Below are 12867 nucleotides of genomic sequence, written 5' to 3'. Positions count from 1 at the left end.
AGCGGCCATTTTGTTGCGGATCACGTGACCAATATTATCACGTGACACAACAAAGGCCTTTCCATTTCCGGTTGAATTAAGTCTTATTTGATTTTATGTGTCATTATTCAATTTACATGTGTGATTATGTTTATCATGTTGAAATGGTTTTATATGAATATACATATATATGCATAATAACATTTTGATGCCAAATACATATCCTTCTAGTCAGTATTAAATTTATTAGTGAAAGTAGAAATTAGTTGTTATTGCTGTCATAAAATAATACAAATTTAGTGTAAAAATATGCTTAAACTTCCTAAACAGTATCACAATGTGTCAAACCAAAACAAGATACCATAGGTGATATTCTAGCTTTCAAATGTTGGAGGCAAATCCCTGTTGCCTTTTTGACCATTATATTTAGGCATGAGCAAGTAAACTCAGGTTTACTTTACTGGCAAGACTTGGAACCAGACCAGGAAACAACACCACCATGTCATTTTTGCATTCAGAAATATCAAAATTTTTATTTCATCATTGAGCAATCTTTGCCAGTCTACCACTGACCAATTCTATAAATCATTTCTAAGAAAGTTATACCTTGTATAGGGATCAACAACAATATCTCCTATCCTTGTCTTTCTCTCAATCAGCCTGTACTCTTTTCCTTCATCCAGATTATAACTGATGACTGCAGCAGACGACAAGTTACTCTCCACAGTATAAAGTGTCCTGCTCACCCAGTCCAAGGTCATCTTGTGATCCTCACTCTCAAGATGTAGCAGCTGTCATAGAAACAATGTTCACTGTAACTAACCTTAAGCCTGCTGGCAGCAAGGAATTCTGCCTTTGCGACCAGTGCAGACCAAGATCAGCCTGCACATCCATGCAGTCTGGTCATGGTTTGCACTGTTCGCTATTCAGTCTGTAAAATTTCAGTGAACACCCCTTTGAATAATAAATGGTATTGCCCAAATTGAAAGATGGACAAGTCCATTTTGGTAATCTAGCAGGGTAAACGTTAACTAAGATTAGGTCATGGTGATATTACCAAACTCGAAGTGCAGCCTTGCCACTGGTCAATTTCAATACCTAGTTCAAAATCAACCAGTCAGGAGTTTTCAGGCTGGTCTCCAAACTTGAATACTGCAAACTCAGTAGGTGACACAATGCTTCCCAAAAAACTGGGACATGAATATTACAGCAGATGTCACAATGCTTTCACAGAAATTGGGACATGAATAGCAGATGTCACAATGCTTTCCCAGAAATCCGACATCGGGTCTATAGTAGATGTCACCAGAAATTGTGACATGAAGTCTTTAGCAGGTATCAAAATATTTCCTGCAAACTGGGACATAAAGACTACAGTAGATTGTCATAATACTTCCATGGAAATTGGGACATGAGAACAATAGCAGCTGTCACAATAATTCCCTGGAATTCCAGACATGAAGAATTATATTCCTCATTATCTATTTAAAAAGATATTCTTCACGCTTTCTGTAATAAAAAGAGTATGGCATCTTCCTAGCTATTACACAAAATGATGCTGTCATAAAGATTTATAATGTGGCTTAATCTGTAATTTTCTTTCTAATTTCAAAATAGAAAAGGTATTGAATTTCAAGAATTTAAATCTATTTTTCAAGAATTATATTTATTTTGAAGAATTTGAAGACACGTTCTCTGAAAATTTATTGACTGAATAGCAGTGCAGACCATGATCAGCCTGCATGGATGTGCAGGCTGATCTTGGTCTGCACTGATCACAAAGGCAAAATCACTTGCTGCAAACAAGCTGAAGGTTAAGGACTCCCAAATCACACTGTCAAGGTTCAGTGTTTCTCATACAAAGATATAACCACTAAAATAAGTTGACTACATAACATACAATATCCTACTTTGACCTCAAGTTCAAGGTCATCTTGCAACCTTTAACCTATGAACCTCTTGATACAAGATATAGTATTTCATATTATTTGTTCAAGCATGGTAGTTTGCACTCTTGTAATTTAAGGCTCTACATACCCTTTTGCCTGTAACTGGTGGAAACTGTTCGAGATATTTATCGCTGGTAATCCAATAGTATTTATCATCTTGGGACAGGTAACTAAGTGCAGACACTGACTTGGTTGCCATAGTGATTGAAGTGTTCTGGATGTTATCTGCCTCAGCAATGTGTATACCATCTTTAGTTGCAATAAGAACCTTAGGAACAGGATTCACAGCTGCAACCAAGTTTAAACAGAATTAAAATATAACCAACAACATTCCGTCACTGTAAATGAAAAATATAGCAGACAGCAGATTTTCCTTCACTGTATATGAAAATCAGGCCAAATACTATACAGCTTTTGTGAAAGAACAATCAATTGTACTAATGTCAAACTGGAAGAATTAGACATGATGAAAACTTTTTTTTCTATTTAAGATATTAATTGTTATATGACATCTGTTCTTGGCCCATAATTATGAACATTTTAAATCTTACAGAGTTCTAAAGCTTTATATTGCCCTGTATTTGTAATGAAACTTTGCAAGAATATAGTATATACTAAAACAAGAAGCTATGCAAAGTTTCAGCAATACATATTTGTTACAAAACAATTTGAACTGTCTAAGTTTCAGAAATACAGGCCCAGGTGCTCATAAAAAGAACATTTAACCTATACAGATTTTATATAAAATTAAATAAGTTTACCGTCTGCTGTAGCATTAACAGTTGGAGATCTGGGCCCACAGCCAGCTGGAGTACAGCATTCAACCTGGAAAACATTAAATACTACAGTGTATTACAATTTATACACGCATGAGTCTGATTTCTGTTTTTGTGACTTGGACATACAGAAACATTTTCTTTATATATCTTCCAACATTCTGAGACAACATTAGGGCCTTTCTGGCATATAAACAGTGGTGCAGGGTTAAAACATCAGGTTTATGATCAGGAGGTTAGGGATTTTGAATCCTGGTAACAGCAAAATTTGATCCAGATCTCCACATATTCTTACAATTTATGCATGAATACTGGTCAGAAATCCAGGAAGCAGTCCTCAGATTGCAAGACTTCAGTTGTAGGAACCTTCTCTCTCTAATGTAAAATAACAGGCTTCAGGTAACTATTTAAATTATTCAACTTGCAAGATAGCTTACAAAAAGGAATTTGCCCAGACAGGGTTCAAACCATTAGATTTGGCCAGACAGGGTTCAAACCATTAGATTTGCACCAACATAGCTGATAAATATCCTTGTAAAATAACTATATTTTACATATCAATTTACCTCAAAAAAGTATGTTGTATTTCCTTGCAGGTCGTCCAGTATGAAATGCCTGGCAGATGGCGGTAGAGATGTAGTACTTTTATGCATTGGTTTATCGCTCTGCCAGTAACGAACTATTTGTTGGCTCAAGATCCCATTGAGCTCAGTTGGTTCAGACCATCGGAAATCTGCTGCAAGTGTGAGCTTTGACAAAGCCGCATTCTTCCTCTGTGTAACATATACCTTTGGTGATATAGGCTCACTGGGTGCTGCAAAATGTAAAAATTCAATTACAACCATTATGAAAAAGGTTAAACTTAGTAAATAAGGCAATCAAGGATTTGAAGAAAATCTACAAATATACTTAACTAATAGGAAATAAAGTACAGTAGAGCTACCATTAAGGTATATTCATACGTATAAGCCTGAACAGATACTGAAGTGTACTGAAACATCAAAACCCCATACTTACCAGCCATAGGTGATTTAACAGTGGTGACAGTGTGTGGCCCAGAACCCCAGTATGTATGGGCCTGTACAGATATAGTAACAGGAGTGTACGGAGCTAATCCTTCCACAGTAAACCTGGGATGATAAAGAACCTGAAACAAAATATTTTCATATACTGTAAAATCATTTTTGTAGGCATGGCATTTCATGGCTTGGGCAAAAACTGCTATTTCATTGGGATATGAATTACTGGATATCAAATTTTTATAACAAAATGAATGGGCACTTTCCTTGTACACGTGTATTTGATTTCATGGATTCACTCAACCATGTAATCCACTAAAACTTGTCCCCAATGAATATTAATAACTTTTCAGTATGTAACTTATACACAGATGTAACACACAGTAAAACTCCAAATGCTTGAGATTGCATGGGGAGGAAGAAAAATGAGTTATCAGGGGTTTTCAAGCAACCCCAGCACAGAAAAGCCACCTGTCACATGAACTATACAAACGAGTCTCGGAGCTTGATGCTCATACAAGTAGTGTTTCATTGTAACATAATGTTGGAAATGATCATACTCATGAAATAGAATAAGCTTTTTAAATTCTTCTTTAATTTTGCTTTTTACTATTTTGAATAAGAAGTTTGTTTTAAAATATTCTCAAAAATTCAAATATCATCTAACAAAGTTGATTTTCCACAACTATATGTGCTTGCTTGGGATTTGGTTGTATCAACAGCTTAGACCAAACAGCTGTTCAATGGTTCAACTGAAGAAAGTGCCCAAAGTCCCATCGACATCAGGAATACACAGGAACCTGGTTAATACTACAATGTTCAAGAAGCCAACTTGATTTTTCCACCAAATAAAGTTATTCTAATCCTGGCACGACTCAGCAGCAAGTCATTTGGTAACAAGAGCTGTCACTAATGGTGACAAATGCCCCCGCAGTGCCTTGACCTTTGACCTGGTGACCTTGAACTATGACCTGGTGACCCCAAAGTCAGTAGGGGTCGTGCACTCAATAAGTACTATCAGCATGTGAAGTCTGAAGGTCCTGGGTGCAGTGGTTCGCGAGTAAAGTGCCTTCATGCAAAAAGTTAACGTTGTGACGAACGAACGAACTAACTAACTACGAATGAACGAACGGACGGACAGTTGAAAACTAATATGCCTCCCTTTGGGGGCATAATAAAAATATTAAAATTTAAAGATATAAAGTTTTCAATAAAGATAGGAATTCTTGTGTACCTCCTTAATGTCTGGAATGCCTTCAGCTTTTACTGAGAGTTTATAGGTCACATGACCATGATTGACCTCTGTAGATGGTTGCCAGGTAATATTGAATCTTGAGGCAAGTCCAATACAAGTAATTGAGTCTGGTCTGATCACAGATGGTATTACCACTATACTTGATGAATTTAGGTTTTCTGGAAATAAAGAAATATAAATTGGTTTGAACAGTAACTAACTGAAGCTGTTTGTATTGTGAGTATACACTTTCTACATGACAGATGAATTTTTATAACTTACTGCATAATGTTAAAGTTTAAAGAGATACGAGTGGAAAGTTCATACCTGTGTCATAATTCTTTCAATATTCAGAAGCATGGATATCCTTGCCACTACTTAAACTGGGAATATCAACATAACAAACCTTAAGTAATCAAGCTTGATGGCTTTCTCACAGGAAGGATTCTATATCCCAAATGAGGTTTCAAACCCACTGCAATGTGGGACAGTTGATCCAAAGTCAGTGACCATAACAACAGAGGCCCCCTTAGCATTCCTGAGCATTTATATAGGGAATCACTGATACACATACCCGGGTATCTTTATAGAAACTCCCCGTCTACACATATCCTGATGTCTATGTAGAAACTGACTGTCTTCACATGCCTGGAAATCTATGTAGAAACTCACTGTCTACACATACCTTGATATGTATGTAGAAACTTACTGTCTACGAATACCTGGGTATTTATGTAGAAACTCATTGTCTACACATGCAGAAACTCATGACTACACATAGATAAACTCACTGTCAACAAATACCTGGGTATCTATGTAGAAACTCACTGTCTTCACATGCCTGGAAATTTATGTAGGAACTCACTGTCTACACATACCTTGATATATAGAAACTCATTGTCTACAAATGCCTGGGTATCTGTGTATAAACTCACTGTCTACACATGCAGAAACCCACTGACTACACATATCTGAACATCTATGTAGAAAGTCACTGTCTACACATACCCCCAGATATCTATGTAGAAACTCACTGACCACACATATCTGTGTATTTGTGAAGAAACTCATTGTCTACACATACCTGGATATCTATGTAGAGATTTGTGTTTTAGAGTGAATACTGATACAGGAGCATCAATGGCTGACATTCTGGCTGTATAGTTCCCCTGGGAATTACCAACTCTCAAAGACATTTGTTCATCCACCCATAACAAATGATGCGAGAAATACTGTATAGCAGAAAACCTGAAATTGAAAGTTTATTCTATTTATAATTTATATTTTGATGTCTTATAATTCTCCATAATAAACAACATTTTGGATTGGCAAAAGTTTTCTCAATCACTGAAAACTTCTGAAAATTGTTTGTGAAGTGTCTGAAAATTTTTTCATTCCAGCTAGTTTTTTGTCCAATTTCAGACTTTCCGTGTATGGTCCAAAAAAACTCCAAAATTGAATTTTGTTCATCTAAGACATCAAATCTTATGCAATATTAAATATTTACATTTGCCTTATTCTTTTCCATTGAAAATGATGGGAAGCTGATTTTAATGTTAAATGCAACAAAAAGTTGCAATTTATAACAAAACTTGTTTGCAAATGGAAAGGAAATATAATGTAAATATAAGATATGAAATTATTTTTTGGGGAATTCATGCGAAATGAACAACAGAATAGGATCAGCAACATGAATCGTGCTATTTGCTGTTCCTATACTGTTGTTCATTTCGTATGAATACCGAAAAAAAAAATTCATTTCATAAGTATATATACGCAGAAATTCTGACTTTGGAATTTCTGCAAACATATTAAAAACCCTAAAAGATTTTCTTATTAAAAAGTAACTTCTGACAACAAAACAATATGCCTGAAACTTAGATATGCATGTTAAAGTATGATATTTTGACCAATATCTTCCAACATTTAGAAAAGCCATAAAAAACACTAATACTATGAGTCTGATGAAGATATATTATGCAGGTCATGAGAAGTCCTTAAAGGTATTTCTATTTTTAGGCCTAGCTGCCCTGAAAGAGGCCAAGCACCCCCATTTGAACAAATTTGGGAGAGGACCTTATGATTATCTACCAAATCCATTACAAAGATTTCGGCTTTATCTTGCAAGAGCCAAATTTAGTGAAACAAGAGGACCATGATGGTCCTGAATTGCTCACCTGTCTCCACATGATCCAGTTTTGAACTGAGTATGACGTCATTTTTTCTATTATTTGACATAGTGACCTAGTTTTTGAGCTCATGTGACCCAGTTTTGAACCTGACCTAGATATCATCAAGATAAAAATTCTGACCAATTTTCATGAAGATCCATTGAAAAAGAAGGCCTCTAGAGAGGTCACAATGTTTTTTATTATTTGACCTACTAACCTAGTTATTGACAGCACGTGACCCAGTTTCGAATTTGACCTAGATATCATTAAGGTGAACATTCTGACCAATTTTCATGAAGATCCATTCAAAAGTATGGCCTCTAGAGAGGTCACAAGGTTTTTCTATTTTTAGACCTACTGACCTAGTGTTTGACCGCAGTTGACCCAGTTTCAAACTTGACTTAGATAACATCAAGATGAACATTCTGACTAACTTTCATGAAGATCCATTCAAAATTATGGCCTCTAGAGAGGTCACAAGGTTTTTCTATTTTTAGACCTACTGACCTAGTTTTTGACCACAGCTGACCCAGTTTCGATCTTGACATAGATATCATCAAGATGAACATTCAGACCAACTTTCATACAGAGCCCATGAAAAATATGGCCTCTAGAGAGGTCACAAGGTTTTTCTATTATTTGACCTACTGACCTAGTTATTGATGGCATGTAACCCAGTTTTAAACTTGACCTAGATACCATCAAGGTGAACATTCTGACCAATTTTCATGAAGATCCATTTACAAGTATGACTTCTAGAGAGGTCACAAGATTTTTCTATTTTTAGACCTACTGTCCTAGTTTTCGACCGCAGTTGACCCAGTTTCGAACTTGACCTAGATATCATCAAGATGAACATTCAGACCAACGTTCATATAGTTCCCATGAAAAATATGGCCTCTAGAGAGGTCACTATGTTTTTTCATTATTTGACCTACTGACCTAGTTTTTGACGGCACATGACCCAGTTTCAAACTTGACCTAGACATCACCAAGGTGAACATACTGACCAACTTTCATGAAGATCCATTGAAAAGTATGGCCTCTAAAGAGGTCACAAGGTTTTTCTATTTTTAGACCTACTGACCTAGTTTTGGACTGCACGTGACTCAGTTTCGAACTTGACTTAGATATCATCAAGATGAACATTCAGACCAACTTTCATACAGATCCCATAAAAATATGGCCTCTAGAGAGGTCACAAGGTTTTTTTATTATTTGACCTACTGACCTAGTTTTTGATGGCACATGACCCAGTTTAAAACTTGACCTAGATATCATCAAGGTGAACATTCTGACCAATTTTCATGAAGATCCATTCAAAATTATGGCCTCTAGAGAGGTCACAAGGTTTTTCTATTTTTAGACCTACTGGCCTAGTTTTTGACCACAGCTGACCAGTTTCAATCTTGACATAGATATCATCAAGATGAACATTCAGACCAACTTTCATACAGAGCCCATGAAAAATATGGCCTCTAGAGAGGTCACAAGGTTTTTCTATTATTTGACCTACTGACCTAGTTATTGATGGCATGTAACCCAGTTTTAAACTTGACCTAGATACCATCAAGGTGAACATTCTGACCAATTTTCATGAAGATCCATTTATAAGTATGGCTTCTAGAGAGGTCAAAAGATTTTTCTATTTTTAGACCTACTGTCCTAGTTTTTGACCGCAGTTGACCCAGTTTCGAACTTGACCTAGATATCATCAAGATGAACATTCAGACCAACGTTCATATAGTTCCCATGAAAAATATGGCTTCTAGAGAGGTCACTATGTTTTTTCATTATTTGACCTACTGATCTAGTTTTTGATGGCACATGACCCAGTTTCAAATCTGACCTAGACATCATCAAGGTGAACATACTGACCAACTTTCATGAAGATCCATTGAAAAGTATGGCCTCTAGAGAGGTCACAAGGTTTTTCTATTTTTAGACCTACTGACCTAGTTTTGGACTGCACGTGACTCAGTTTCGAACTTGACTTAGATATCATCAAGATGAACATTCAAACAAACTTTCATACAGATCCCATAAAAATATGGCCTCTAGAGAGGTCACAAGGTTTTTTTATTATTTGACCTACTGACCTAGTTTTTGATGGCACATGACCAAGTTTAAAACTTGACCTAGATATCATCAAGGTGAACATTCTGACCAATTTTCATGAAGATCCATTGAAAAGTATGGCCTCTAGAAAGGTCACAAGGTTTTTCTATTTTTAGACCTACTGACCTAGTTTTGGAACGCATGTAACCCAGTTTCGAACTTGACCTAGATATCATCAAGATGGACATTCAAACCAACCTTCATAAAGATCCCATGAAAAATATGACCTCTAGAGTGGTCACAAGCAAAAGTTTATGGACGGACGGACGGACTGACGGACGGACGGACGACGGACGCTGTGCGATCACAAAAGCTCACCTTGTCACAAAGTGACATGTGAGCTAAAAAAAGTAAAATCTATTCAAAATATTTTGAAAACTTAACAGTTGTCTGTTGATTTCATTTTTGCAAGAAAGCACGCTGATAAATTATGAAGTTTTCGCATAAATACGCAGAAGATACAAATTCAAACTTTCTGAAGTCCATACTCAAAATGATATGTTGATTTAAAAAAAAAATTCCTGTCCTTGATATACAACAATCAAATGTCATTTTTCAGAACATCTGCATACATATGCCCTATATTGCACGTTTCTATAAAGGCTATGTGATTGCACGCAGAACATCAAATGTCAAAGTATCTGCATACAAATGCAAGACATTGCCTGAGACAGGCAAAAAGTCAGAGTTTTTTGTGACCATAGAAAAGAAATCTGAAATTGGAGCAAATATGACCTGTTCATTATTTTAACATATACACACCAACATACAAACATCAAGATTATTAGTAAAACCTGTTTTGGAGTTTCAGGGAAATCAATTCTTGTGAATATAATCATATAACTAAATAAGGAACTATTCCATCTGACAGTTCAATGCAATTCATACCTCTACAAAATTAATGGTGTCTCATCATTCAAAATTGTTTTAACATTTAAATATCAAATGTCAACATACTACTCTTGTCATTTCATCGTATCATTTGCAATTACAGGCAAATTTAAACATGAGATATCCGAGACAATAATTCCCTTGGGAGGTGTAAAATCACCTCCATTAAATTTTAATCAACTATACATTATTCAGTATTCACTCACTTTTCAATGTCCTGGATTTTCCCAACAAGGGTAACAGATTTGATGACATCATCATAGTTGCCATGGTTACTGAACAGATCAGCCATGTATAGTGACTGGTCCTCAAACCCTTTCACATACCACATAAGCTTCTGGTGATCATGATCAATAGTCAGACTGATCACCTGCTTTCCTGAGAATGGCTGAAGAGAGAAGTATTCCAAATGATCATTGCCATTTAGGAATGTTGTTTCCACGCTGACCCCTGTGACCCAGTATAGACGACCTTTGACACTGTCCAAGGCCATATCTCTAGCCAATGCTTGGTACACAAACTCCTCTGTATCACCATATATATCAGCCCTCCTGATCTGAGACTGTGAAACAAGACACATGTCAAACTAATTCTGACAAAAGACTTACATATGATCTATATTGATGGTTGTTAGATATTTTGTAAATAGTATTACATTAATGCATAATGTACATCAATGAATATATTAAACTTAAAATCTAAGTATTAGGAAAAAAGAGATGATCTATGTATTAAGTAAAAACCAACCAAAATTATCAAATTTTCTAGACTGAAAACTTTAAACAAGAGGACCATGATGGTCCTGAATCGCTCACCTCTTCCCACATGACTCACTTTTGAGTATGAAGTCGTTTTTTCTATTATTTGACATAGTGACCTAGTTTTTGAGCTCATGTGACCCAGTTTTGAACTTGACCTAGATATTATCAAGATAAAAATTCTGACCAATTTTCAAGAAGATCCATTGAAATATATGGTCTCTAGAGAGGTCACAAGGTTTTTCTATTATTTGACCTATTGACCTAGTTTTCGAAGGTACGTGACCCTGTTTTGAATTTTATCTAGATATCATCAAGGTGAACATTCTCACTAATTTTCATGAAGATCTCATGAAAAATATGGCCTCTAGAGAGGTCACAAGGTTTTTCTATTTTTATACCTACTGGCCTAGTTTTTGACCGCACGTGACCCAGTTTCAAAACTTGACCTAGATATCATCAAGATGAATATTCAGATCAATTTTCATGAAGATCCATTGAAAAATATGGCCTCTAGACAGGTCAAAAGATTTTTCTAATTTTAGACCTACTGACCTAGTTTTTGACCACAGCTGACCCAGTTTCAAACTTGACCTAGATATCATCAAGATGAACATTCAGACCAACTTTCATACAGATCCCATGAAAATATGGCCTCTAGAGAGGTCACAAGGTTTTTTTATTATTTGACCTACTGACCTAGTTTTTTAAGGCACGTGACCCAGTTTAAACTTGACCTAGATATCATCAAGGTGAACATTCTGGCCAATTTTTATGGAGACCCATTCACAAGTATGGCCTCTAGAGAGGTCACAAGGTTTTTCTATTTTTAGACCTACTGACCTAATTTTTGACCGCACATGACCCTGTTTCGAACTTGACCTAGATATCATCAAGATGAACATTCAGACCAACTTTCATACAGATCCCATGAAAAATATGGCCTTTAGAGAGGTCACAAGGTTTTTCTATTATTTGACCTACTGACCTAGTTATTGATGGCACGTGACCCACTTTCGAAACTGACCTAGATATCATCAAGATGAACATTCAGACCAACTTTCATACAGATCCCATGAAAAATGTGGCCTTTAGAGGTCACAAGGTTTTTCTATTATTTGACCTACTGAACAAGAGGGCCATGATGGCCCTATATCGCTCACCTGTTATCATTGCACTTGAGGACAAGAAGGTCCTCAGAAAAAATATCTAAGTCCAAAGAACAGGAACAACAAAGGAAAGAAATTTAACCAAAAAGAAAAACAAAATTCTTACAAGGTACAGATATGTCAAAATACACCTAAAAATTGGAGGTACCATCCATGTTGTACCACAGAAAAGTGGTCTCGGTTTTTCCCTACGGCCAATAATAAAAAAGTTACTAATAATAGGCTATTTATAGTAACGTAAAAGGGAAGTAATTCAAAAGAAAATTAATGTAAGTTAACAAAAGAAGGATCTGCCAAATAAATCTAATGACATAAATGAAATTTCAGATCAGTATCTTCATTAGTTACGGAGATATACCCATTTTAATTTGAAATAAAGGGAGGTAATTTGACATAAAATCAGTCCATAGTTATTTACCCTGATTGGCTCGGTCCAACTAATGACAATAATGAAATTTCAAATAAGTCCTGTAAGTACTTACTGATATAAATCCATTTTGACTACAATCAGTGGTGGTAATCAGATATAAAATAACTCTGGAAACTATGATTGGATCTGATTTGTCATGGAATCCAAGATTTATTGTTGTCGAAGATATTTTGGAAGTTTGTTTCAAATAAAACCATAAATGAAGTCTCTATATGGCTGCAAAAGCCAAAATAGCCAATTCTGGACATTTAACTCTGGAACCCATGATGGAATCTGGCCAGTTGAAGAAAGGAACCAAGATCTTGTGGTGATACAAGTTGTGTGCAAGTTTGGTTAAAATCAAATCATAAATGAAGTTGCTATTGTGCAGACA

The 12867-nt window shown here is 35.8% G+C and overlaps 1 protein-coding gene across 3 annotated transcripts in view; it reads right to left on the bottom strand.

The window, feature by feature from the left end:
* Positions 1-12867, bottom strand: part of LOC123553018 (proto-oncogene tyrosine-protein kinase ROS-like) — a 133462-nt gene that overhangs the window by 24979 nt on the left and 95616 nt on the right. For all 3 annotated transcript variants that reach the window (XM_053541762.1, XM_053541763.1, XM_053541764.1), the window contains 8 exons: positions 10344-10699; positions 6042-6205; positions 4958-5136; positions 3722-3851; positions 3271-3518; positions 2690-2753; positions 2017-2216; positions 586-770 (listed from right to left, as the gene is read on the bottom strand). In XM_053541762.1, the coding sequence (XP_053397737.1) occupies positions 586-770; positions 2017-2216; positions 2690-2753; positions 3271-3518; positions 3722-3851; positions 4958-5136; positions 6042-6205; positions 10344-10699 (1526 nt within the window). The remainder of the gene's footprint in view (positions 1-585; positions 771-2016; positions 2217-2689; positions 2754-3270; positions 3519-3721; positions 3852-4957; positions 5137-6041; positions 6206-10343; positions 10700-12867) is intronic.

Source organism: Mercenaria mercenaria, chromosome 4 (assembly GCF_021730395.1).
Source record: "Mercenaria mercenaria strain notata chromosome 4, MADL_Memer_1, whole genome shotgun sequence".
Taxonomy (NCBI): Eukaryota; Metazoa; Mollusca; class Bivalvia; order Venerida; family Veneridae; genus Mercenaria; species Mercenaria mercenaria.
The sequence above is the reverse complement of the archived record's forward strand: the minus strand, read 5'-3'. Positions and strand labels throughout refer to the sequence as shown.